General features: G+C 31.6%; 1 protein-coding gene across 2 annotated transcripts in view; it reads left to right on the top strand.

Moving 5' to 3' along the window:
• Positions 1 to 27,166, top strand: part of LOC133612687 (twist-related protein 2-like) — a 33,869-nt gene extending 6,703 nt beyond the window's left edge. The window contains exons 2-3 of one of the 2 annotated variants that reach the window (XM_061970331.2): positions 887 to 2,051; positions 26,589 to 27,166. In XM_061970331.2, the coding sequence (XP_061826315.2) occupies positions 1,164 to 1,742 (579 nt within the window). In that variant the 5' untranslated portion in view covers positions 887 to 1,163 and the 3' untranslated portion in view covers positions 1,743 to 2,051; positions 26,589 to 27,166. Of the gene's footprint in view, positions 1 to 886; positions 2,056 to 26,588 lie in introns of both variants that reach the window. The other variant, XM_061970323.2, reaches the window with a different exon arrangement.
• Positions 27,167 to 27,926: the final 760 nt, after the last annotated feature.

Genomic DNA, 27,926 nt, shown 5'->3' with positions numbered 1-27,926 from the left:
AAACAGCAGTATTCTTTGGTCATATAAAAGTAGATTTCACTTGCATTTTTGCAGTCGATCATTAAAAACAACAGAATTATTTTGTCATATAAAATTAGATATAACTTGCATTTTTGCAATAGATCACTAAAAACAGCAGATTTTTTTGTCATATAAAATTAGATGTAATTTGCATTTTTGCAGTAGATCCCTAAAAACAGCAGAGTTCTCCTGTCACACAGAGGATCTTTGACAGTGTTTTTGTAGTAGATCACTAAAAACAGCGGTATTCCTTTGTCATATAAAATTGTATTTAACTTGCATTTTTGCAGTGTATCCCTAAAAACAGCAGTATTCTTTTGTCATATAAAATTAGATTTAACTTGCATTTTTTCAGTAGATTCCTAAAAACGGCAGTATTCTTTTGTCATATAAAAGTATATTTAACTTGCATTTTTGCAGTCAATCAATAAAAACAGCAGTATCCTTTTGTCATATAAAATTAGATTTAACTTGCATTTTTGCAGTAGATCCCTAAAAACAGCAGTATCCCTTTTTTTGCAAAGTCTGCCACTGGAGTGCTCATGTCAGATAAAAACAAAAAAGGGTTTTGACTTTTTAGTTCTTTGTAGTTCAACAAAAACAGCAACAATACGTAAACATAGTGACTTTTTAAGGGTTAAAAACAGTTCTAATAGTGATTGTTTGTCATCAGGATCAAATAAGTGAGGGCAGGACTTAGGAAGTCAAACATGAAGGGGAGGGGAGGGGGGGTTGGAAAGACCTAGGAAAGGGGGGTTTGGGGGGTAAAAATCTGGAACCAATAAAGTCGGGAATCCTCCAAGGCGACGTCATTGAGGTCTGACTTGGTTTGGCTCCACCAGACACCTTCTCCCTTTGATCACAGAGCTCCACGGTTCAGGATTCCTGCACCAATCAGTGGATCAGATGGGCGGACCGCCGAGACCTCCGAGGTCTCCTCCCAGATCCCAGTCCCTGCTGGATCACACGCGAGCTGGAGGAGGACCCATGCGGTGTGACGGCGGGCACAGATCAGCGGCTGGCTGACCGGGGGATGAAGGACAGAGAGTCTTTCCACCGGACCAAAGGCAACTTGAGGAGCGGAACAAGACCGTGGAACAACGAGAGAGGGTGGAGAGTCAGCCCTGACTTGGCAGAGAACTATGAGAGACCAGCAGCAGCCTGACGCTGATCAGGAGAACCCAGAAAAACTGCCGTCCAATGCCTGCCCGGTCCTGGTGGCGACACCCGGACTCAGACGGAAACGGGACACCGGAAAACCCCCGGTGGACGACTCCAGCGCCCCGTCCGGCGACCCCGTGGACCAGGTCCAGGTCTACGCTCCCAAGAAAATCAAAAGCAGTCCTCAGCATCAGCTTTCCTCCACGGGACCGTCCCTCTCTCCGGGTCCCGGTCCGACCGGGGATCCGTCGTCTCCGGAGGACCCCCACGGCCAGAGGGTGATCGCCAACATCCGCGAGCGCCAGAGGACTCAGTCCCTCAACGAGGCCTTCGCCTCCTTGAGGAAGATCATCCCCACGCTCCCGTCGGACAAGCTGAGCAAGATCCAGACCCTGAAGCTGGCGTCGCGCTACATCGACTTCCTGTACCAGGTTCTGCAGAACGAGGAGGTGGACTCCAAGCTGAGCGGCTGCAACTACCTGGCCCACGACAGGCTGAGCTACGCCTTCTCCGTCTGGAGGATGGAGGGCGCCTGGTCCACCATGTCTGCCGGACATTAGTCTTTGGTCTTGGACTTCAAACGTGGGCCACCTTCCAAATGGACTGGCAGGTCTCAGGTCTCAGGTTACACAACAAAGACTCCTGAAGAGACTTCATCTAATCTGTTAGTTGTTCAGTCTTTCTTGGTCACCACGGACTTTGCTTTTGGTTCTGGTTTTCCTTTTTCTTTTTCTTTTTCTTTTTGTTGCAGCAAGGACTGACGTCTCCGTGTCGGATCTTTTTGTCTCGCAATGTTTGACCCTTAACTCCACGCCCAGCATCACCTCGTCACCATAGCAACCATCCTCTTCATCATCAACAACAACAACGTAGGTATGCCTCCCAGCGTTGTCTTAACTTGACTTGTAGATCCCTAAAAACAGCAGTGTTCCTTTGTCATATAAATTAGATGTAACTTGCACTTTTGCAGTAGATCCCTAAAAACAGCAGAGTGCTCCTGTCACACAGATGATCTTTGACAGTGTTTTTGTAGTAGATCATTAAAAACAGCAGTATTCCATTGTCATATAAAATTAGATTTAACTTGCATTTTTGAAGAAGATCCCTAAAAACAGCAGTATTCTTTGGTCATATAAAGGCAGATTTAACTTGCATTTTTGCAGTAGATCCCTAAAAATGGCAGTAGTCTTTTGTCATATAAAATTAAAATGAACTTGCATCTTTGTAGTAGAACCCTAAAAACAGCAGTACTCCTTTGTCATATAAAATTAGATTTAACTTGCATTTTTGTAGTAGATCCCTAAAAACAGCAGTATTCTTTGGTCATATAAAAGTAGATTTAACTTGCATTTTTGTATTAGATCCATAAAAATAGCAGTATTCTTCTGTCATATAACATTTGATTTAATTTGCATTTTTGCAGTAGATCCCTAAAAACAGCAGAATTTTGTGTCATATAAAATTAGATGTAACTTACAGTTTTGCAGTAGATCCCTAAAAACAGCAGTATTCTTTGGTCATATAAAAATAGATTTAACTTGCATTTTTACAGTCAATCCTTAAAAACAGCAGTATTCCTTTGTCATATAAAATTAGATGTAACTTGCACTTTTGTAGTAGATCCCTAAAAACAGCAAAGTGGTCCTGTCACACGGAGGATCTTTGACAGTGTTTAGCAGTCAATCATTAAAAACAGCAGTATTCTTTTGTCATATAAAATTAGATGTAACTTGCTATTTTGTAGTAGATCCCAAAAAACAGCAGTATTGTTTGGTCAAATAAAAGTAGATTTAACTTGCATTTTTGCAGTTGATCACTAAAAACAGCATATTCTTTTGTCATATAAAATTAGATTTAACTTTCATTTTTGTAGTAGATCCATAAAAATAGCAGTATTCTTTTGTCATATAAAATTAGATTTAACTTGCATTTTTGCAGTCGATCATTAAAAACAGCAGTATTCTTTTGTCATATAAAATTAGATTTAACTTGCATTTTTGTAGTAGATCCCAAAAAACAGCAGTATTCTTTGGTCAAATAAAAGTAGATTTAACTTGCATTTTTTGCAGTTGATCACTAAAAACAGCATATTATTTTGTCATATAAAAGTAGATTTAACTTTCATTTTTGTAGTAGATCCATAAAAATAGCAGTATTCTTTTGTCATATAAAATTAGATTTAACTTGCATTTTTGCAGTTGATCATTAAAAACAGCAGTATTCTTTTGTCATATAAAATTAGATTTAACTTGCATTTTTGTAGTAGATCCATAAAAATAGCAGTATTCTTTTGTCATATAAAATTGTATTTAACTCGCATTTTTGCAGTAGATGCCTAAAAACAGCAGAGTGCTCCTGTCACACAGAGGATTTTTGACAGTGTTTTTGTAGTAGATCATAAAAAACCAGCAATATTTTATTGTCATATAAAATTAGATTAAACTTGCATTTTTGCAGTAGATCCATAAAAACAGCAGAGTGCTCCTGTCACACAGAGGATCTTTGACAGTGTTTTTGTAGTAGATCATAAAAAACAGCAGTATTCTATTGTCATATAAATTTAGATTGAACTTACATTTTTGTAGTAGATCCCTAAAAACAGCAGTATTCTTTTGTCATATAAAATTTGATTTAACTTGAATTTTTGCAGTAGATCCCTAAAAACAGCAGTATTTTTTTGTCGTATAAAATTAGATTAAACTTGCACTTTTGCAGTAGATCCCTAAAAACAGCAGAGTAGTCCTGTCACACAGAGGATCTTTGACCATGTTTTCGTAGTAGATCATAAAAAACAGCAGTATTCTATTGTCATATAAAATTAGATTTAACTTGCATTTTTGAAGAAGATCCCTAAAAACAGCAGTATTCTTTGGTCATACAAAGGTAGTTTTAACTTGCATTTTTGCAGTCGATCATTAAAAACAGCAGTATTCTTTTGTCATATAAAATTAGATTTACCTTGCATGTTTGAAGTAGATCCCTAAAAACAACAGAGTGCTCCTGTCACACAGAGGATCTTTGACAGTGTTTTTGTAGTAGATCATAAAAAAACAGCAGTATTCTATTGTCATATAAAATTAGATTCAACTTGAATTTTTGTAGTAGATCCCTAAAAACAGCAGTATTCTTTGGTCACATAAAAGTAGATTCAACTTACATTTTTGCAGTAGATCCATAAAAATAGCAGTATTCTTTTGTCATATAAAATTTTATTTAACTCGCATTTTTGCAGTAGATCCATAAAAACAGCAGTACTCTTTAGTCATATGAAATTAGATGTAACTTGCATTTTTGCAGTAGATCCCTAAAAACAGCAGAGTGGTCCTGTCACACAGAGGATCTTTGACAGTGTTTATGTAGTAGATCCCTAAAAACAGCAGTATTCTTTGGTCATATAAAAATACATTTAACTTGAATTTTTACAGTCAATCATTAAAAACAGCAGTGTTCTTTTGTCATATAAAATAAGATTTAACTTGCACTTTTGCAGTAGATCCCTAAAAACAGCAGTATTCCTTTGTCATATAAAATTAGATGTAACTTGCACTTTTGCCGTAGATCCCTAAAAACAGCAGAGTGCTCCTGTCACACAGAGGATCTTTGACAATGTTTTTGTAAAAAAAACAGCAGTATTCTATTGTCATATAAAATTAGATTTAACTTGCATTTTTGAAGAAGATCCCTAAAAACAGCAGTATTCTTTGGTCATACAAAGGTAGTTTTAACTTGCATTTTTGCAGTCGATTATTAAAAACAGCAGTATTCTTTTGTCATATAAAATTAGATTTAACTTGCATTTTTGTAGTAGATCCATAAAAACAGCAGTATTCTTTAGTCATATGAAATTAGATGTAACTTGCATTTTTGCAGTAGATCCCTAAAAATCAGCAGAGTGCTCCTGTCACACAGAGGATCTTTGACAGTGTTTTTGTAGTAGATCATAAAAAAACAGCAGTATTCTACTGTCATATAAAATTAGATTTAACTTGCATTTTTGAAGAAGATCCCTAAAAACAGCAATATTCTTTGGTCATATAAAGGTAGTTTTAACTTGCATTTTTGCAGTCGATTATTAAAAACAGCAGTATTCTTTGGTCATATAAAAATAGATTTAACTTGCATTTTTACAGTCAATCATTAAAAACAGCAGTATTCTTTTGTCATATAAAATATGATTTAACTTACATTTTTGTAGTAGATCCCTAAAAACAGCAGTTTTCTTTGGTCATATAAAATTAGATTTAACTTGCAATTTTGTAGTACATACATAAAAATAGCAGTATACTTTTGTCATATAAAATTAAATATAACTTGCATTTTTGTAGTAGATCCATAAAAACAGCAGTATTCTTTAGTCATATGAAATTAGATGTAACTTGCATTTTTGCAGTAGATCCCTAAAAATCAGCAGAGTGCTCCTGTCACACAGAGGATCTTTGACAGTGTTTTTGTAGTAGATCATAAAAAAACAGCAGTATTCTATTGTCATACAAAAGTAGATTTAACTTGCATTTTTGAAGAAGATCCCTAAAAACAGCAGTTTTCTTTGGTCATATAAAGGTAGTTTTAACTTGCATTTTTGCAGTCGATCATTAAAAACAGCAGTATTCTTTTGTCATATAAAATTAGATATAACTTGCATTTTTGTAGTAGATCCATAAAAACAGCAGTATTCTTTAGTCATATGAAATTAGATGTAACTTGCATTTTTGCAGTAGATCCCTAAAAACAGCAGAGTGGTCCTGTCACACAGAGGATCTTTGACAGTGTTTATGTAGTAGATCCCTAAAAACAGCAGTATTCTTTGGTCATATAAAATTAGATTTAACTTGCATTTTTGTAGTAGATCCCTAAAAACAGCAGTATTCCTTTGTCATAAAAAATTAGATGTAACTTGGACTTTTGCAGTAGATCCCTAAAAACAGCAGAGTGGTCCTGTCACACAGAGGATCTTTGACAGTGTTTTGCAGTCAATCATTAAAAACAGCAGTATTCTTTTGTCATATAAAATTAGATGTAACTTGCATTTTTGTAGTAGATCCCAAAAAACAGCAGTATTCTTTGGTCAAATAAAAGTAGATTTAACTTGCATTTTTGCAGTTGATCACTAAAAACAGCAGTATTCTTTTGTCATATAAAATTAGATTTAACTTTCATTTTTGTAGTAGATCCATAAAAATAGCAGTATTCTTTTGTCATATAAAATTAGATTTAACTTGCATTTTTGCAGTCGATCATTAAAAACAGCAGTATTCTTTTGTCATATAAAATTAGATTTAACTTGCATTTTTGTAGTAGATCCATAAAGATAGCAGTATTCTTTTGTCGTATAAAATTGTATTTAACTCGCATTTTTGCAGTAGATCCCTAAAAACAGCAGTATTTTTTGTCATATAAAATTAGATGTAACTTACAGTTTTGCAGTAGATCCCTAAAAACAGCAGAGTGCTCCTGTCACACAGAGGATTTTTGACAGTGTTTTTGTAGTAGATCATAAAAAACCAGCAATATTTTATTGTCATATAAAATGAGATTAAACTTGCATTTTTGCAGTAGATCCATAAAAACAGCAGAGTGCTCCTGTCACACAGAGGATCTTTGACAGTGTTTTTGTAGTAGATCATAAAAAACAGCAGTATTCTATTGTCATATACATTTAGATTGAACTTACATTTTTGTAGTAGATCCCTAAAAACAGCAGTATTCTTTGGTCATATAAAATTAGATTTAACTTGCATTTTTGTAGTAGATCCCTAAAAACAGCAGTACTCTTTGGTCATTTAAAAGTAGATTTAACTTGCATTTTTTGCAGTCGATCAATAAAAATAGCAGTATTCTTTTGTCATATAAAATTAGATTTAACTTGCATTTTTGTAGTAGATCCATAAAAATAGCAGTATTCTTTTGTCATATAAAATTTGATTTAACTTGAATTTTTGCAGTAGATCCCTAAAAACAGCAGTATTTTTTGTCATATAAAATTAGATGTAATTTGCATTTTTGCAGTAGATCCCTAAAACAGCAGAGTGCTCCTGTCACACAGAGGATCTTTGACAGTGTTTTTGTAGTAGATCATAAAAAACAGCAGTATTCTATTGTCATATAAAATTAGATTTAACTTGCATTTTTGAAGAAGATCCCTAAAAACAGCAATATTCTTTGGTTATATAAAGGTAGTTTTAACTTGCATTTTTGCAGTCGATCATTAAAAACAGCAGTAATTTTTTTGTCATATAAAATTAAATATAACTTGCATTTTTGTAGTAGATCCATAAAAACAGCAGTATTCTTTAGTCATATGAAATTAGATGTAACTTGCATTTTTGCAGTAGATCCCCCAAAACAGCAGAGTGCTCCTGTCACACAGAAGATCTTTGACAGTGGTTTTGTAGTAGATCATAAAAAACAGCAGTATTCTTTTGTCATATAAAATTAGATTTAACTTGCATTTTTGAAGAAGATCCCTAAAAACAGCAGTATTCTTTAGTCATATGAAATTAGATGTAACTTGCATTTCTGCAGTAGATCCCTAAAAACAGCAGAGTGGTCCTGTCACACAGAGGATATTTGACAGTGTTTATGTAGTAGATCCCTAACAACATCAGTATTCTTTGGTCAGATAAAAATAGATTTAATTGGCATTTTTACAGTTGATCATTAAAAACAGCAGTATTCTTTTGTCATATAAAATATGATTTAACTTACATTTTTGTAGTAGATCCCTAAAAACAGCAGTTTTCTTTGGTCATATAAAATTAGATTTAACTTGCAATTTTGTAGTACATACATAAAAATAGCAGTACACTTTTGTCATATAAAATTAAATATAACTTGCATTTTTGTAGTAGATCCATAAAAACAGCAGTATTCTTTAGTCATATGAAATTAGATGTAACTTGCATTTTTGCAGTAGATCCCTAAAAACAGCAGTATTCTTTGGTCATATAAAAATAGATTTAACTTGCATTTTTACAGTCAATCCTTAAAAACAGCAGTATTCCTTTGTCATATAAAATTAGATGTAACTTGCACTTTTGTAGTAGATCCCTAAAAACAGCAAAGTGGTCCTGTCACACAGAGGATCTTTGACAGTGTTTAGCAGTCAATCATTAAAAACAGCAGTATTCTTTTGTCATATAAAATTAGATGTAACTTGCTATTTTGTAGTAGATCCCAAAAAACAGCAGTAGTCTTTGGTCAAATAAAAGTAGATTTAACTTGCATTTTTGCAGTTGATCACTAAAAACAGCATATTCTTTTGTCATATAAAATTAGATTTAACTTTCATTTTTGTAGTAGATCCATAAAAATAGCAGTATTCTTTTGTCATATAAAATTAGATTTAACTTGCATTTTTGCAGTCGATCATTAAAAACAGCAGTATTCTTTTGTCATATAAAATTAGATTTAACTTGCATTTTTGTAGTAGATCCCAAAAAACAGCAGTATTCTTTGGTCAAATAAAAGTAGATTTAACTTGCATTTTTGCAGTTGATCACTAAAAACAGCATATTCTTTTGTCATATACAATTACATTTAACTTTCATTTTGTAGTAGATCCATAAAAATAGCAGTATTCTTTTGTCATATAAAATTAGATTTAACTTGCATTTTTGCAGTCGATCATTAAAAACAGCAGTATTCTTTTGTCATATAAAATTAGATTTAACTTGTATTTTTGTAGTAGATCCATAAAAATAGCAGTATTCTTTTGTCATATAAAATTGTATTTAACTCGCATTTTTGCAGTAGATGCCTAAAAACAGCAGTATTCTTTTGTCATATAATATTAGATGTAACTTGCATTTTTGCAGTAGATCCCTAAAAACAGCAGAGTGCTCCTGTCACACAGAGGATTTTTGACAGTGTTTTTGTAGTAGATCATAAAAAACCAGCAATATTTTATTGTCATATAAAATTAGATTAAACTTGCATTTTTGCAGTAGATCCCTAAAAACAGCAGAGTGCTCCTGTCACACAGAGGATCTTTGACAGTGTTTTTGTAGTAGATCATAAAAAAACAGCAATATTTTATTGTCATATAAAATTAGATTAACTTGCATTTTTGTAGTAGATCCCAAAAAACAGCAGTATTCTTTGGTCAAATAAAAGTAGATTTAACTTGCATTTTTGCAGTTGATCACTAAAAACAGCAGTATTCTTTTGTCATATAAAATTAGATTTAACTTTCATTTTTGTAGTAGATCCATAAAAATAGCAGTATTCTTTTGTCATATAAAATTAGATTGAACTTACATTTTTGTAGTAGATCCCTAAAAACAGCAGTATTCTTTGGTCATATAAAATTAGATTTAACTTGCATTTTTGTAGTAGATCCCTAAAAACAGCAGTATTCTTTGGTCATATAAAATTAGATGTAACTTGCATTTTTGTAGTAGATCCATAAAAACAGCAGTATTTTTTTGTCATATAAAATTAGATTTAACTTGCATTTTTGCAGTAGATCCCTAAAAACAGCAGAGTGGTCCTGTCACACAGAGGATCTTTGACAGTGTTTATGTAGTATATCCCTAAAAACATCAGTATTCTTTGGTCATATAAAAATAGATTTAACTTGCATTTTTACAGTCGATCATTAAAAACAGCAGTATTCTTTTGTCATATAAAATATGATTTAACTTACATTTTTGTAGTAGATCCCTAAAAACAGCAGTTTTCTTTAGTCATATGAAATTAGATGTAACTTGCACTTTTGCAGTAGATCCCTAAAAACAGCAGAGTGGTCCTGTCACACAGAGGATCTTTGACAGTGTTTTTGTAGTAGATCATAAAAAACAGCAGTATTCTATTGTCATACAAAATTAGATTTGCCTTGCATTTTTGAAGAAGATCCCTAAAAACAGCAGTATTCTTTGGTCATGTAAAGGTAGTTTTAACTTGCATTTTTGCAGTCGATCATTAAAAACAGCAGTATTCTTTTGTCATATAAAATTAGATTTAACTTGCATTTTTGTAGTAGATCCATGAAAACAGCAGTATTCTTTAGTCATATGAAATTAGATGTAACTTGCACTTTTGCAGTAGATCCCTAAAAACAGCAGAGTGCTCCTGCCACACAGAGGATCTTTGACAGTGGTTTTGTAGTAGATCATAAAAAACAGCAGTATTCTATTGTCATATAAAATTAGATTTAACTTGCATTTTTGAAGAAGATCCCTAAAAACAGCAATATTCTTTGGTCATATAAAGGTAGTTTTAACTTGCATTTTTGCAGTCAATCATTAAAAACAGCAGTATTTTTTTGTCATATAAAATTAGATATAACTTGCATTTTTGTAGTAGATCCATAAAAACAGCAGTATTCTTTAGTCATATGAAATTAGATGTAACTTGCATTTTTGCAGTAGATCCCTAAAAATCAGCAAAGTGCTCCTGTCACACAGAAGATCTTTGACAATGTTTTTGTAGTAGATCATAAAAAACAGCAGTATTCTATTGTCATATAAAATTAGATTAACTTGCATTTTTGAAGAAGATCCCTAAAAACAGCAGTATTTTTTGGTCATACAAAGGTAGTTTTAACTTGCATTTTTGCAGTCGATTATTACAAACAGCAGTATTCTTTTGTCATATAAAATTAGATTTAACTTGCATTTTTGTAGTAGATCCATAAAAACAGCAGTATTCTTTAGTCATATGAAATTAGATGTAACTTGCATTTTTGCAGTAGATCCCTAAAAACAGCAGAGTGGTCCTGTCACACAGAGGATCTTTCACAGTTTTTATGTAGTAGATCCCTAAAAACAGCAGTATTCTTTGGTCATATAAAAATAGATTTAATTTGCATTTTTACAGTCGATCATTAAAAACAGCAGTATTCTTTTGTCATATAAAATAAGATTTAACTTGCACTTTTGCAGTAAATCCCTAAAAACAGCAGTATTTCTTTGTCATATAAAATTAGATGTAACTTGCACTTTTGCAGTAGATCCCTAAAAACAGCAGAGTGGTCCTGTCACACAGAGGATCTTTGACAGTGTTTTGCAGTCAATCATTAAAAACAGCAGTATTCTTTTGTCATATAAAATTAGATGTAACTTGCATTTTTGTAGTATATCCCAAAAAACAGCAGTATTCTTTGGTCAAATAAAAGTAGATTTAACTTGCATTTTTGCAGTTGATCACTAAAAACAGCAGTATTCTTTTGTCATATAAAATTAGATTTAACTTTATTTTTTGTAGTAGATCCATAGAAATAGCAGTATTCTTTTGTCATATAAAATTAGATTTAACTTGCATTTTTGCAGTCGATCATTAAAAACAGCAGTATTCTTTTGTCATATAAAATTAGATTTAACTTTCATTTTTGTAGTAGATCCATAAAGATAGCAGTATTCTTTTGTCGTATAAAATTGTATTTAACTCGCATTTTTGCTGTAGATCCCTAAAAACAGCAGTATTTTTTGTCATATAAAATTAGATGTAACTTACAGTTTTTGCAGTAGATCCCTAAAAACAGCAGAGTGCTCCTGTCACACAGAGGATTTTTGACAGTGTTTTTGTAGTAGATCATAAAAAACCAGCAATATTTTATTGTCATATAAAATTAGATTAAACTTGCATTTTTGCAGTAGATCCATAAAAACAGCAGAGTGCTCCTGTCACACAGAGGATCTTTGACAGTGTTTTTGTAGTAGATCATAAAAAACAGCAGTATTCTATTGTCATATAAATTTACATTGAACTTACATTTTTGTAGTAGATCCCTAAAAACAGCAGTATTCTTTGGTCATATAAAATTAGATTTAACCTGCATTTTTGTAGTAGATCCTAAAAAACAGCAGTATTTGTTGGTCAAATAAAAGTAGATTTAACTTGCATTTTTGCAGATGATCACTAAAAACAGCAGTATTCTTTTGTCATATAAAATTAGATTTAAGTTGCATTTTTGTAGTAGATCCATAAAAATAGCAGTATTCTTTTGTCATATAAAATTAGATTTAAGTTGCATTTTTGTAGTAGATCCATAAAAATAGCAGTATTCTTTTGTCATATAAAATTAGATTTAACTTGCATTTTTGTAGTAGATCCATAAAAATAGCAGTATTCTTTTGTCATATAAAATTAGATTTAACTTGCATTTTTGCAGTCGATCATTAAAAACAGCAGTATTCTTTTGTCATATAAAATTAGATTTAACTTGCATTTTTGTAGTAGATCCATAAAAATAGCAGTATTCTTTTGTCATATAAAATTAGATTTAACTTGCATTTTTGCAGTCGATCATTAAAAACAGCAGTATTCTTTTGTCATATAAAATTAGATTTAACTTGCATTTTTGTAGTAGATCCATAAAAATAGCAGTATTCTTTTGTTATATAAAATTAGATTTAACTTGCATTTTTGCAGTCGATCATTAAAAACAGCAGTATTCTTTTGTCATATAACATTAGATGTAACTTGCATTTTTGCAATAGATTCCTAAAAACAGCAGAGTGCTCCTGTCAGACAAAGGGTCTTTCACAGTGTTTTTGTAGTAGATCATAAAAAACAGCAATATTTTATTGTCATATAAAATTAGATTAAACTTGCATTTTTGCAGTAGATCCCTAAAAACAGCAGAGTAGTCCTGTCACACAGAGGATCTTTGACAGTGTTTTGCAGTCAATCATTAAAAACAGCAGTATTCTTTTGTCATATAAAATTAGATTTAACTTGCATTTTTGTAGTAGATCCCAAAAAACAGCAGTATTCTTTGGTCAAATAAAAGTAGATTTAACTTGCATTTTTGCAGTTGATCACTAAAAACAGCATATTCTTTTGTCATATAAAATTAGATTTAACTTTCATTTTTGTAGTAGATCCATAAAAATAGCAGTATTCTTTTGTCATATAAAATTAGATTTAACTTGCATTTTTGCAGTCGATCCCTAAAAACAGCAGAGTGGTCCTGTCACACAGAGGATCTTTGACAGTGTTTTGCAGTCAATCATTAAAAACAGCAGTATTCTTTTGTCATATAAAATTAGATTTAACTTGCATTTTTGTAGTAGATCCCTAAAAACAGCAGTATTCTTTGGTCATATAAAGGCAGATTTAACTTGCATTTTTGCAGTAGATCCCTAAAAATGGCAGTAGTCTTTTGTCATATAAAATTAAAATTAACTTGCATCTTTGTAGTAGAACCCTAAAAACAGCAGTATTCCTTTGTCATATAAAATTTGATTTAACTTGCATTTTTGTAGTAGATCCCTAAAAACAGCAGTATTCTTTGGTCATATAAAAGTAGATTTAACTTGCATTTTTGTATTACATCCATAAAAATAGCAGTATTCTTCTGTCATATAACATTTGATTTATTTTGCATTTTGCAGTAGATCCCTAAAAACAGCAGTATTTTTGTCATTTAAAATTAGATGTAACTTACAGTTTTGCAGTAGATCCCTAAAAACAGCAGAGTGATCCTGTCACACAGAGGATTTTTGACAGTGTTTCTGTAGTAGATCATAAAATACAGCAGTATTATATTGTCATATAACATTAGATGTAACTTGCATTTTTGCAGTAGATCCCTAAAAACAGCAGAGTGCTCCTGTCACACAGAGGATTTTTGACAGTGTTTTTGTAGTAGATCATAAAAAACCAGCAATATTTTATTGTCATATAAAATTAGATTAAACTTGCATTTTTGCAGTAGATCCATAAAAACAGCAGAGTGCTCCTGTCACACAGAGGACCTTTGACAGTGTCTTTGTAGTAGATCATAAAAAACAGCAGTATTCTATTGTCATATACATTTAGATTGAACTTACATTTTTGTAGTAGATCCCTAAAAACAGCAGTATTCTTTGGTCATATAAAATTAGATTTAACTTGCATTTTTGTAGTAGATCCCTAAAAACAGCAGTATTCTTTGGTCATTTAAAAGTAGATTTAACTTGCATTTTTGCAGTCGATCAATAAAAATAGCAGTATTCTTTTGTCATATACAATTATATTTAACTTGCATTTTTGTAGTAGATCCATAAAAATAGCAGTATTCTTTTGTCATATAAAATTTGATTTAACTTGAATTTTTGCAGTAGATCCCTAAAAACAGCAGTATGCCTTTGTCATATACAATTAGATTGAACTTGCATTTTTGCAGTAGATCCCTAAAAACAGCAGTATTCTTTTGTCATATAAAATTAGATTGAACTTGCACTTTTACAGTAGATCCGTAAAAACAGCAGTATTCTTTTGTCATATAAAATCAGATTTAACTTGCATTTTTGTAGTACATCCCTAAAAACAGCAGTATTTTTTTGTCATATAAAAGTAGATTTAACTTGCATTTTTGAAGTAGATCCCTAAAAACAGCAGAGTGCTAAAGCCACATATAATATATTTGACAGTGGTAGATCATTAAAAACAGCAGAGTGCTCCTGTCACATAGAATATTTTTGATAATGTTTTTTTTAGTAGATCATTGAAAACAGCAGTATTCCTATTTCATATAAAATTAGATTTAAGTTGCATTTTTAAAGTAGATCCCTAAAAACAGCAGAGTGCTCCTGTCCCATAGAGGATCTTTGACTGTGTTTTCGTAGTAGATAATTCAAAACAGCAGTATTCTTTTGTCATATAAAATTTGATTTAAGTTGCATTTTTAAAGTCGATCCCTAAAAACAGCAGAGGGCTACTGTCACATTAAATATTTTGATGGTGTTTGGTAGTAGATCATTAAAACAGAAGTACTATTTTGTCATATAAAATTAGATTTAACTTGGATTTTTGAAGAAGATCCCTAAAAACAGCAGTGTTCTTTGGTCATATAAAGGTAGTTTTAACTTGCATTTTTGCAGTCGATCATTAATAACAGCAGTATTCTTTTGTCATATAAAAGTAGATTTAACTTGCATTTTTGCAGTAGATCCCTAAAAACAGCAGTATCTTTTTGTCATATAAAATTAGATTGAACTTGCATTTTTGCAGTAGATCCCTAAAAACAGCAGTATCCTTTTGTCATATAAAATTAGATTTAACTTGTACTTTTTCAGTAGACCCCTAAAAACAGCAGTATTCTTTTGTCATATAAAATTAAATTTAACTTGCATTTTTGTAGTACATCCCTAAAAACAGCAGTATTCTTTTGTCATATAAAAGTAGATTTAACTTTCATTTTTGCAGTACATCCCTAAAAACAGCAGTATCCTTTTGTCGTATAAAATTAGATTTAATTTGCATTTTTGTAGTACATCCCTAAAAACAGCAGTATTCTTTTGTCGTATAAAAGTAGATTTAACATGCATTTTAGCAGTAGATCCCTAAAAACAGCAGTATCCCTTTGTCATATACAATTAGATTGAACTTGTGTTTTTGCAGTAGATCCTTAAAAACAGCAGTATTCTTTTGTCATATAAAATTAGATTGAACTTGCAGTTTTACAGTAGATCCCTAAAAACAGCAGTATTCTTTTGTCATATAAAATCAGATTTAACTTGCATTTTTGTAGTACATCCCTAAAAACAGCAGTATTCTTTTGTCATATAAAAGTAGATTTAACTTGCATTTTTTAAGTAGATCCCTAAAAACAGCAGAGTGCTACAGCCACATATAATATATTTGACAGTCGTAGATCATTAAAAACAGCAGAGTGCTCCTGTCACATAGAATATTTTTGATAATGTTTTTTAGTAGATCATTAAAAACAGCAGTATTCCTATTTCATATAAAATTAGATTTAAGTTGCATTTTTAAAGTAGATCCCTAAAAACAGCAGAGGGCTACTGTCACATTAAATATTTTGATGGTGTTTGGTAGTAGATCATTAAAACAGAAGTACTATTTTGTCATATAAAATTAGATTTAACTTGCATTTATGAAGAAGATCCCTAAAAACAGCAGTATTCTTTGGTCATATAAAGGTAGTTTTAACTTGCATTTTTGCAGTCGATCAGTAATAACAGCAGTATTCTTTTGTCATATAAAAGTAGATTTAACTTGCATTTTTGCAGTAGATCCCTAAAAACAGCAGTACCCTTTTGTCATATAAAATTAGATTGAACTTGCATTTTTGCAGTAGATCCCTAAAAACAGCAGTATGCTTTTGTAAAAAAAAATTAGATTTAACTTGTACTTTTTCAGTAGATCCCTAAAAACAGCAGTATTCTTTTGTCATATAAAATTAAATTTAACTTGCATTTTTGTAGTACATCCCTAAAAACAGCAGTATTTTTTTGTCATATAAAAGTAGATTTAACTTTCATTTTTGCAGTACATCCCTAAAAATAGCAGTATCCTTTTGTTGTATAAAATTAGATTTAATTTTCATTTTTGTAGTACATCCCTAAAAACAGCAGTATTCTTTTGTCGTATAAAAGTAGATTTAACTTGCATTTTAGCAGTAGATCCCTAAAAACAGCAGTATCCCTTTGTCATATACAATTAGATTGAACTTGCATTTTTGCAGTAGATCCCTAAAAACAGCAGTATTCTTTTGTCATATAAAATTAGATTGAACTTGCACTTTTGCAGTAGATCCCTAAAAACAGCAGTATTCTTTTGTCACATAAAATCAGATTTAACTTGGATTTTTTAGTACATCCCTAAAAACAGCAGTATTCTTTTGTCATATAAAAGTAGATTTAACTTGCATTTTTGAAGTAGATCCTAAAAACAGCAGAGGGCTACTGTCACATTAAATATTTTGATGGTGTTTGGTAGTAGATCATTAAAACTGAAGTATTATTTTGTCATAAAAAAAAGATTTAATTTGCATTTTTGCAGTAGATCCCTAAAAACAGCAGTATTCTTTTGTCGTATAAAATTAGATTTAACTTGCATTTTTGCAGTAGATCCCTAAAAACAGCAGTATTCTTTTGTCATATAAAATTAGATTTAACTTGCATTTTTGCAGTAGATCCCTAAAAACAGCAGTCATTTTTTGTCATATAAAAGTAGATTTAACTTTCATTTTTGCAGTAGATCCCTAAAAACAGCAGTATTCTTTTGTCATATAAAATTAGATTTAACTTGCATTTTTGCAGTAGATCCCTAAAAACAGCAGTCATTTTTTGTCATATAAAAGTAGATTTAACTTTCAGTTTTGCAGTAGATCCCTAAAAACAGCAGTATCCTTTTGTCATATAACATTAGATTGAACTTGCATTTTTGTGGTAGATCCCTAAAAACAGCAGTATTCTTTTGTCATATAAAATTGTATTTAACTTGCATTTTTGCGGTATATCCCTAAAAACAGCAGTATTCTTTTGTCATATAAAATTAGATTTAACTTGCATTTTTTCAGTAGATTCCTAAAAACTGCAGTATTCTTTTGTCATATAAAAGTAGATTTAACTTGCATTTTTGCAGTCAATCAATAAAAACAGCAGTATCCTTTTGTCATATAAAATTAGATTTAACTTGCATTTTTGCAGTAGATCCCTAAAAACAGCAGTATCCCTTTGTCATATAAAATTCAATTAAACTTGCACTTTTGCAGTAGATCCCAAAAAACAGCAGTATTCTTTTGTCATATAAAATTAGATTGAACCTGCATTTTTGCAGTAGATCCCCAAAAACAGCAGTATATTTTTGTCATATACAATTAGATTGAACTTGCATTTTTGCAGTAGATCCCTAAAAACAGCAGTATCCCTTTGTCATATAAAATTAAATTAAACTTGCATTTTTGCAGTAGATCCCTAAAAACAGCAGTATTCTTTTGTCCTATAAAAGTATGGCAATATTCCACCTTTAAAAGGAGTCCGAGGCGTGACACAGGTGGGACATTCCCTGTGTGAAAGGGGACAGAATCCAGCGATTGTCCACCATCAGAGCAGACATTTTTTTCACCTGTGCCTTTTATGCAGAACTTTCTGCTGTTCCCTTTCACACAGCTGCCCTCTCAGCTGTTACGGCTCAGGTGTTTCCTTCGAAACCCAAAAACGGCTTTGTCAGTTTGTTCCGTGTGTGTCCTTTTACACAGATGCCGCCATGTTGTGTTGAAAGACGTTGTCACTGCCAATGACCTGACTGTGTGAAATATCCCGCCTCCCGAGGCGCTGTGCCGGATCTTTTCGCAGGATTTCAGTAGCTTCTTTCACACAGATCTTGCAATATTAGTGCTGTGTGACACACAAAATGCGCAATGGTTGCTTTCAACACATCGAGGCTTCGGGGGGAGTGTGACACTTCACACCCATAACACAGAATTGCAGAATACCCTTTTCACACACACAAGAATCATTCCTGTTCTGTGTGAAAGGCACTAATACGGACTGTTTTGACAAAAATACGGTAAAAATGTGCTACACGCACAACTTCACGACCCTGTTCCTTTTTGCTGTCACACAAGATGCCGTCCCGCCTCTGTTTCTAAGCCCAAAGCCCAGAAATTGTCATGCCGACTTTGTCTCTCCAGGCCTTGTTGGTGCTTTTCACACTGAACAACCCCACGTAAAAATGGTGCAACATACTGCAGGTTATTAAATGGATCTTTTAAAGAGGGACGGTGGTAAATAGGGATAAATTAGGGAAAAACTCTTAAAAATGGGAAAAGGGGGGAAAGAGAGGTAAAGAAATTGTGTGAAAGGGGCTTTTGTTTATGTCAAAGTGAGTATTACCGATATATACATTATCAACTCAGCCTACACTTTATAAATACATACTTTTTATCTTCAAAAAATTAAACTTGAGTCTGAAAAAGAGGGGAAAAAGAGGATTTGTGTGAAAGGGGCTTTTGTTTATGTCCGAGTGAACATTTTTAGCATGAAATCTATCCCTACACTTTATAAATACGTACTTTTTATCTTTACAAAGTTTAGTTTGAGTCTAAAAATTTTTTTTAGAAAAAGGGGATTGTGTGAAAGGGGCTTTAGTTTATTTCCAAGTGAACATTTTCAGCATGAAAACTCATCCTACACTTTATAAATACGTACTTTTTATCTTTAAAATGTTTACTTGAGTCTAAAAAAAGCAGGAAAAAGAGGGATTGTGTGAAAGGGGCTTTAGTTTATGTCCAAGTGAACATTTTCAAAATGAAAACTATTCCTACACTTTATAAATACGTACTTTTTGGTGTAAAAAATGCAACTTGAGTCTAAAAAAAGCCAGGGAAAAAAGGGATTGTGTGAAAGGGGCTTTAGTTTATGTCCGAGTGAACATTTTCAACTTGAAAACTATTCCTACACTTTATAAATACGTACTTTTTAGCTGTAAAAAATGCAACTTGAGTCTAAAAAAAAAGCAGGAAAAAGAGAGATTGTGTGAAAGGGGCTTTGGTTTATGTTTTCAATTGAACGTTTTCAGCATGAAAACTCATTCTACACTTTATAAATACATACTTTTTATCTGTAAAAATTTAATTTTAGTCTAAAAAAAGCAAGGGAAAAGGGATTGTGTGAAAGGGGCTTTAGTTTATGTTTTCAGTTGAACATTTTCAGCATGAAAACCATTCCTACACTTTACAAATACTTACTTTTTATCTGTAAAAAATGTCACTTGAGTCTAAAAAATGCCAGGGAAAAAAGGGATTGTGTGAAAGGGGCTTTAAATTATGTCCAAGTGAACATTTTCAGCATGAAATCTTTTCCTACACTTTTAAATACGGACTTTTTATCTGAAAAAAATATAGCTTTAATCTAAAAAAAAAAAAATTGAGAAAAAAGGGATTGTGTGAAAGGGGCTTTAGTTTATGTCCAAGTAAACATTTTCCGCATGAAAACTCATCCTACACTTTTAAAAAACGTACTTTTTATCTGTATAATATGTAACATGAGTCTAAAGAAAAGCAGGAAAAAGAGGGATTGTGTGAAAGGGGTTTTAGTTTATGTCCAACTGAACATTTTCAGCATGAAAACTCATCCTACACTTTATAAATACGTACTTTTTATCTGTGAAAAATGTAACTTGAGTCTAAAAAAAACGGGATTGTGTGAAAGGGGCTTTAGTTTATGTCCAAGTGAACATTTTCAGCATGAAAACTTATCCTACACTTTATAAATACCTACTTTTTATCTGTAAAAAATGTAACTTGAGTCTAAAAAAAAAACGCGAAAAAAGGGATTGTGTGAAAGGGGCTTTAGTTTATGTCCAAGTGAACATTTTCAGCATGAAAACTTATCCTACACTTTATAAATACGTACTTTTTATCTGTAAAAAATGTAACTTGAGTCAAAAAAAAAAAACGGTTAAAAAAAGGGATTGTGTGAAAGGCGCTTTAGTTTAGTTTTCAGCATGAAACCTCATCCTACACTATAAATACGTACTTTTTTATCAGTAAAACATGTAACTTGAGTCTAAAAGAAAAAGGGATTGTGTGAAAGGGGCTTTAGTTTATGTCCAAATGAACATTTTCCGCATAAAAACTCATCCTACACTTTATAAATACGTACTTTTTATCTGTGAAAAATGTAACTTGAGTAAAAAAAAAAGTGGTTAAAAAAAGGGATTGTGTGAAAAGGGCTTTAGTTTAGTTTTCAGCATGAAAACTTATCCTACACTTTATAAATACGTACTTTTTATCTGTGAAACATGTAACTTGAGTCTAAAAAAAAAAGGGATTGTGTGAAAGGGGCTTAAGTTTATGTCCAAGTGAACATTTTCCGCATGAAAACTTATCCTACACTTTATAAATACGCACTTTTTATCTGTAAAAAATGTAACTTGAGTCTAAAAAAAACCGCGACAAAAGGGATTGTGTGAAAAGGGCTTTAGTTTAGTTTTCAGCATGAAAACTTATCCTACACTTTATAAATACGTACTTTTTATCTGTGAAACATGTAACTTGAGTCTAAAAAAAAAAGGATTGTGTGAAAGGGGCTTTAGTTTATGTCCAAGTGAACATTTTCCGCATGAAAACTCATCCTACACTTTATAAATATGTACTTTTTATCTGTGAAAAATGTAACTTGAGTCAAAAAAAAAAGTGGTTAAAAAAAGGGATTGTGTGAAAAGGGCTTTAGTTTAGTTTTCAGCATGAAACCTCATCCTATACTTTATAAATACGTACTTTTTTATCAGTAAAACATGTAATTTGAGTCTAAAAAAAAAAAGGGATTGTGTGAAAGGGGCTTTAGTTTATGTCCAAGTGAACATTTTCCGCATGAAAACTCATCCTACACTTTATAAATACGTACTTTTTATCTGTGAAAAATGTAACTTGAGTCAAAAAAAAAGTGGTTAAAAAAAGGGATTGTGTGAAAAGGGCTTTAGTTTAGTTTTCAGCATGGAAACGTATCCTACACTTTATAAATATGTACTTTTTATCTGTGAAACATGTAACTTGAGTCTAAAAAAAAAAGGGATTGTGTGAAAGGGGCTTTAGTTTATGTCCAAGTGAACATTTTCAGCATGAAAACTTATCCTACACTTTATAATTACGTACTTTTTATCTGTAAAACACGTAACTTGAGTAATTGTGTGAAAGGTGCTTTAGTTTATGTCCAATTAAACTTTTTCAACATGAAAACTCATCCTACACTTTATAAATACGTACTTTTTATCTGTGAAACATGTAACTTGAGTCTAAAAAAAAAGGGATTGTGTGAAAGGGGCTTTAGTTTATGTCCAATTAAACTTTTTCAACATGAAAACTCATCCTACACTTTATAAATACGTACTTTTTCATCAGTAAAACACGTAACTTGAGTAAAAAAAAAAGGGATTGTGTGAAAGGGGCTTTAGTTTATGTCCAAGTAAACATTTTCCGCATGAAAACTCATCCTACACTTTATAAATACGTACCTTTTATCTGTGAAAAATGTAACTTGAGTCTAAAAAAAAGGGATTGTGTGAAAAGGGCTTTAGTTTAGTTTTCAGCATGAAAACTTATCCTACACTTTATGAATACGTACTTTTTATCTGTGAAACATGTAACTTGAGTCTAAAAAAAAAATGCGGTTAAAAAAAAAAGGGATTGTGTGAAAGGGGCTTTAGTTTAGTTTTCAGCATGAAACCTCAACCTACACTTTATAAATATGTACTTTTTTTTATCAGTAAAACACGTAACTTGAGTAAAAAAAAAAAGGGATTGTGTGAAAGGGGCTTTAGTTTATGTCCAAGTGAACATTTTCAGCATGAAAACTCATCCTACACTTTATAAATACGTACTTTTTATCTGTGAAAAATGTAACTTGAGTCTAAAAAAAAAGGGATTGTGTGAAAGGGGCTTTAGTTTATGTCCAAGTGAACATTTTCAGCATGAAAACTTATCCTACACTTTATAAATATGTACTTTTTATCTGTAAAAAATGTAACTTGAGTCTAAAAAAAACCCGCGAAAAAAGGGATTGTGTGAAAGGGGCTTTAGTTTATGTCCAAGTGAACATTTTCAGCATGAAAACTCATCCTACACTTTATAAATACGTTCTTTTTATCTGTGAAAAATGTAACTTTAATCTAAAAAAAAAAAAAAAAAAAAATTGAGAAAAAAGGCATTGTGTGAAAGGGGCTTTAGTTTATGTCCAAGTAAACATTTTACGCATAAAAACTTATCCTACACTTTATAAATACGTACTTTTTATCTGTGAAAAATGTAACTTGAGACTAAAAAAAAAAAGCGGTAAAAAAAAAGGGATTGTGTGAAAGGCACTTTAGTTTAGTTTTCAGCATGAAAACTTATCCTACACTTTATAAATACGTACTTTTTATCTGTGAAAAATGTAACTTGAGTCTAAAAAAAAAAAGGGATTGTGTGAAAGGGGCTTTAGTTTATGTCCAAGTGAACATTTTCCGCATGAAAACTTATCCTACACTTTATAAATACATACTTTTTATCTGTAAAAAATGTCACTTGAGTCTAAAAAAAGCCAGGGAAAAAAGGGATTGTGTGAAAGGGGCTTTAATTTATGTCCAAGTGAACATTTTCAGCATGAAAACTCATCCTACACTTTATAAATACGTACTTTTTATCTGTGAAAAATGTAACTTGAGTCTAAAAAAAAAGGGATTGTGTGAAAGGGGCTTTAGTTTATGTCCAAGTGAACATTTTCAACATGAAAACTTATCCTACACTTTATAAATACGTAATTTTTATCTGTGAAAAATGTAACTTGAGTCTAAAAAAAAAAGGGATTGTATGAAAGGGGCTTTAGTTTATGTCCAAGTGAACATTTTCAGCATGAAAACTTATCCTACACTTTATAAATACCTACTTTTTATCTGTAAAAAATGTAACTTGAGTCTAAAAAAAAAACGCGAAAAAAGGGATTGTGTGAAAGGGGCTTTAGTTTATGTCCAAATGGATATTTTTAGCATGAAAACTCATCCTACACTTTATAAATACGTACTTTTTATCTGTGAAAAATGTAACTCGAGACTAAAAAAAAAAAGCGGTAAAAAAAAAGGGATTGTGTGACTTTAGTTTAGTTTTCAGCATGAAAACTCATCCTACACTTTATAAATACGTACTTTTTTATCAGTAAAACATGTAACTTGAGTCTAAAAAAAGGGATTGTGTGAAAGGGGCTTTAGTTTATGTCCAAGTGAACATTTTCAGCATGAAAACTTATCCTACACTTTATAAATACGTACTTTTTATCTGTAAAAAATGTAACTTGAGTCTAAAAAAAAAACGCGAAAAAAGGGATTGTGTGAAAGGGGCTTTAGTTTATGTCCAAGTGAACATTTTCAAAATAAAAATCAATTCCGACACTTTATAAATACTTACTTTTTTTCTGTAAAAAATGTCACTTGAGTCTAAAAAAAGCCGAGGGGAAAAGGGATTGTGTGAAAGGGGCTTTAGTTTATGTCCAAGTGAATATTTTCAGCATGAAATCTTTTCCTACACTTTTAAATACGGACTTTTTTTCTGAAAAAAATATAGCTTTAATCTAAAAAAAAAAAAAAAATTGAGAAAAAAAATTGAGAAAAAAGGGATTGTGTGAAAGGGGCTTTAGTTTATGTCCAAGTGAACATTTTCAGCATGAAAACTCATCCTACACTTTATAAATACCTACTTTTTATCTGTGAAAAATGTAACTTGAGACTAAAAAAAAAAGCGGTAAAAAAAAGGGATTGTGTGAAAGGGCTTTAGTTTAGTTTTCAGCATGAAACCTCATCCTACACTTTATAAATACGTACTTTTTTACCAGTAAAACATGTAACTTGAGTCTTAAAAAAAAAGGGATTGTGTGAAAGGGGCTTTAGTTTATGTCCAAGTGAACATTTTCCGCATAAAAACTTATCCTACACTTTATAAATACGTACTTTTTATCTGTAAAAAATGTAACTTGAGTCAAAAAAAAAAAACGGTTAAAAAAAGGGATTGTGTGAAAAGGGCTTTAGTTTAGTTTTCAGCATGAAAACTTATCCTACACTTTATAAATATGTACTTTTTATCTGTGAAACATGTAACTTGAGTCTAAAAAAAAAAGGGGATTGTGTGAAAGGGGCTTTAGTTTATGTCCAAGTGAACATTTTCAGCATGAAAACTCATCCTACACTTTTAAAATACGTACTTTTTATCTGTATAATATGTATCATGAGTCTAAAGAAAAGCAGGAAATAGAGGGATTGGGTGAAAGGGGTTTTAGTTTATGTCCAAGTGAACATTTTCTGCATGAAAACTCATCCTACACTTTATAAATACGTACTTTTTATCCGTGAAACATGTAACTTGAGTCTAAAAAAAAAGGGATTGTGTGAAAGGGGCTTTAGTTTATGTCCAAGTGAACATTTTCCGCATGAAAACTTATCCTACACTTTATAAATACGTACTTTTTATCTGTAAAAAATGTAACTTGAGTCTAAAAAAAAACCGCGAAAAAAGGGATTGTGTGAAAGGGGCTTTAGTTTATGTCCAAGTGAACATTTTCCGCATGAAAACTCATCCTACACTTTATAAATACGTACTTTTTATCTGTGAAAAATGTAACTCGAGTCAAAAAAAAAGTGGTTAAAAAAAGGGATTGTGTGAAAGGGGCTTTAGTTTAGTTTTCAGCATGAAAACTCATCCTACACTTTATAAATACGTACTTTTTTATCAGTAAAACATGTAACTTGTGTCTAAAAAAAAAAAGGGATTGTGTGAAAGGGGCTTTAGTTTAGTTTTCAGCATGAAACCTCATCCTACACTTTATAAATACGTACTTTTTTACCAGTAAAACATGTAACTTGAGTCTTAAAAAAAAAGGGATTGTGTGAAAGGGGCTTTAGTTTATGTCCAAGTGAACATTTTCCGCATGAAAACTCATCCTACACTTTATAAATACGTACTTTTTATCTGTGAAAAATGTAACTTGAGTAAAAAAAAAAACGGTTAAAAAAAGGGATTGTGTGAAAAGGGCTTTAGTTTAGTTTTCAGCATGAAAACTTATCCTACACTTTATAAATAAGTACTTTTTATCTGTGAAACATGTAACTTGAGTCTAAAAAAAACGGGATTGTGTGAAAGGGGCTTTAGTTTATGTCCAAGTGAACATTTTCAGCACGAAAACTTATCCTACACTTTATAAATACGTACTTTTTATCTGTGAAAAATGTAACTTGAGTCAAAAAAAAAAAACGGTTAAAAAAAGGGATTGTGTGAAAGGGGCTTTAGTTTAGTTTTCAGCATGAAACCTCAACCTACACTTTATAAATATGTACTTTTTTTTTATCAGTAAAACACGTAACTTGAGTAAAAAAAAAAAGGGATTGTGTGAAAGGGGCTTTAGTTTATGTCCAAGTGAACATTTTCAGCATGAAAACTCATCCTACACTTTATAAATACGTACTTTTTATCTGTGAAAAATGTAACTTGAGACTAAAAAAAAAAAGCGGTAAAAAAAAAGGGATTGTGTGAAAGGGGCTTTAGTTTAGTTTTCAGCATGAAACCTCAACCTACACTTTATAAATACGTACTTTTTATCTGTAAAAATTTCATTTGAGTCTAAAAAAAGTGGGGGAAAAGGGATTGTGTGAAAGGGGCTTTAGTTTATGTCCAAGTGAACATTTTCAAAATGAAATCCATTCCTACACTTTATAAATACTTACTTTTTTTCTGTAAAAAAATGTCACTTGAGTCTAAAAAAAGCCGGGGGGAAAAGGGATTGTGTGAAAGGGGCTTTAGTTTATGTCCAAGTGAACATTTTCAGCATGAAATCTTTTCCTACACTTTTAAATACGGACTTTTTATCTGAAAAAATATAGCTTTAATCTAAAAAAATTTTTTTTTTAAATTGAGAAAAAAGGGATTGTGTGAAAGGGGCTTTAGTTTATGTCCAAGTAAACATTTTCCGCATAAAAACTCATTCTAAACTTTATAAATACGTACTTTTTATCTGTGAAAAATGTAACTTGAGACTAAAAAAAAAAGCGGTAAAAAAAAGGGATTGTGTGAAAGGGGCTTTAGTTTATGTCCAATTAAACTTTTTCAACATGAAAACTCATCCGACACTTTGTGAATACGTACTTTTTATCTGTGAAAAATGTCACCAGACTCCGAGATTTGTAATAAAAAATAAATTTCTCTCCCTTTCCAGCTGCTGACAGAAAAAGGACTGGCCTGTTGTCCAGGCCATTTTGAGCCTCGGAGTCCTGTGGACTTTGGCCTGGAGGACGACAATATTCCCGCTGGAAGGACCATGAATGCGTGTTTGAAAGGGATCAAGTCCCAAAGTGTCTTCACGAATAAAGTTCAGTTGAAAGTCTCTTGACGTCTTGTTAAAAACGCTCCCTTTTCTTTAACGAGGTCTGCACGCCTTCCCACTCAGTCAGGAACTCTTCGCCTCCAAAAAGAACATTCTAGAATGTGCAATTAAAAAGCCCTGTGAGGTTTTTTTTTTTTTTTTTTTTAATAGCCTGTTTGGAGCTTTTTAGACGTGATTTTCATTGTTTTGGCTTTGAAAAAGTCGTTAAATTGGAGGAAAAAAAGGGAAAATTCAGCGACAAATAACAGGCCAGTCATTTCATTTTGTATCAAGTAAGAGAAACTTTTTAAAATAAAAACTATTTTGATAAAAAAAAGCAGAAAGAGAGTTGTGTAACATTATTAAAGTGAGGAAACTTACTTTACGTTACTTTTCTTCTTTCCTGGGTGTTGTTTCGGGGAAAAGTGCTGCAAAAAGTGTCAACTTCAAATCCTTCAAATTTCACTTTTCATGAGGGACAACAAATTGTTAGTTTGCTGGATTTCAGGCATAGAATGTTCCCCCATGTTCCATTATTTGTTACTCACTGGCATTTGATTTATTAATACTCAAAGCATTCTTCCTACTCAATATTGTCCACAATTATATTTAATTGACAATTATGTTGCTACTTGTGTAATCATTGTATTATTTTTTATTGACAGTAACTTTGGACTTTTGATAATTATGTTACAATTTTAAATTTCCTGCAAATAAATAATCTTATTACATAACATATTTTATTTTATTTCGTTAATGTATTTCAGTACAACTGTCAATCTAATACAAATATATTTTGTGTTAATAGTTTTACAACCGTTAATGTATTTTATGTTTCCAAAATTAAGTATTCTTAGGTCATAATATTTATATTAATATTAGTTTATTTAATATAAGGCATTCTTGCCCTTATATTTGTTCTGCACTTTAATTTTGTTCCATTAATATTGGAAAAAAAAATAATTTAGCCCCAAAATAAATGTAAATAATCGATTTTGTGTGAGGGCCACATTTATGTTGCTACTTGTGTAATCATTGTATTATTTTTATTGACAGTAACTTTAGACTTTTGACAATGATGTTACAATTTTAAATTTCCTGCAATTACGTTAGAAATAATCTTATCACATAACATATTTTATATTATTTTTGTCATGTCTGTGTAATCATGTTTTGTTTTAAGTCATGTTT

Source organism: Nerophis lumbriciformis, linkage group LG01 (assembly GCF_033978685.3).
Source record: "Nerophis lumbriciformis linkage group LG01, RoL_Nlum_v2.1, whole genome shotgun sequence".
Taxonomy (NCBI): Eukaryota; Metazoa; Chordata; class Actinopteri; order Syngnathiformes; family Syngnathidae; genus Nerophis; species Nerophis lumbriciformis.
The sequence above is the reverse complement of the archived record's forward strand: the minus strand, read 5'-3'. Positions and strand labels throughout refer to the sequence as shown.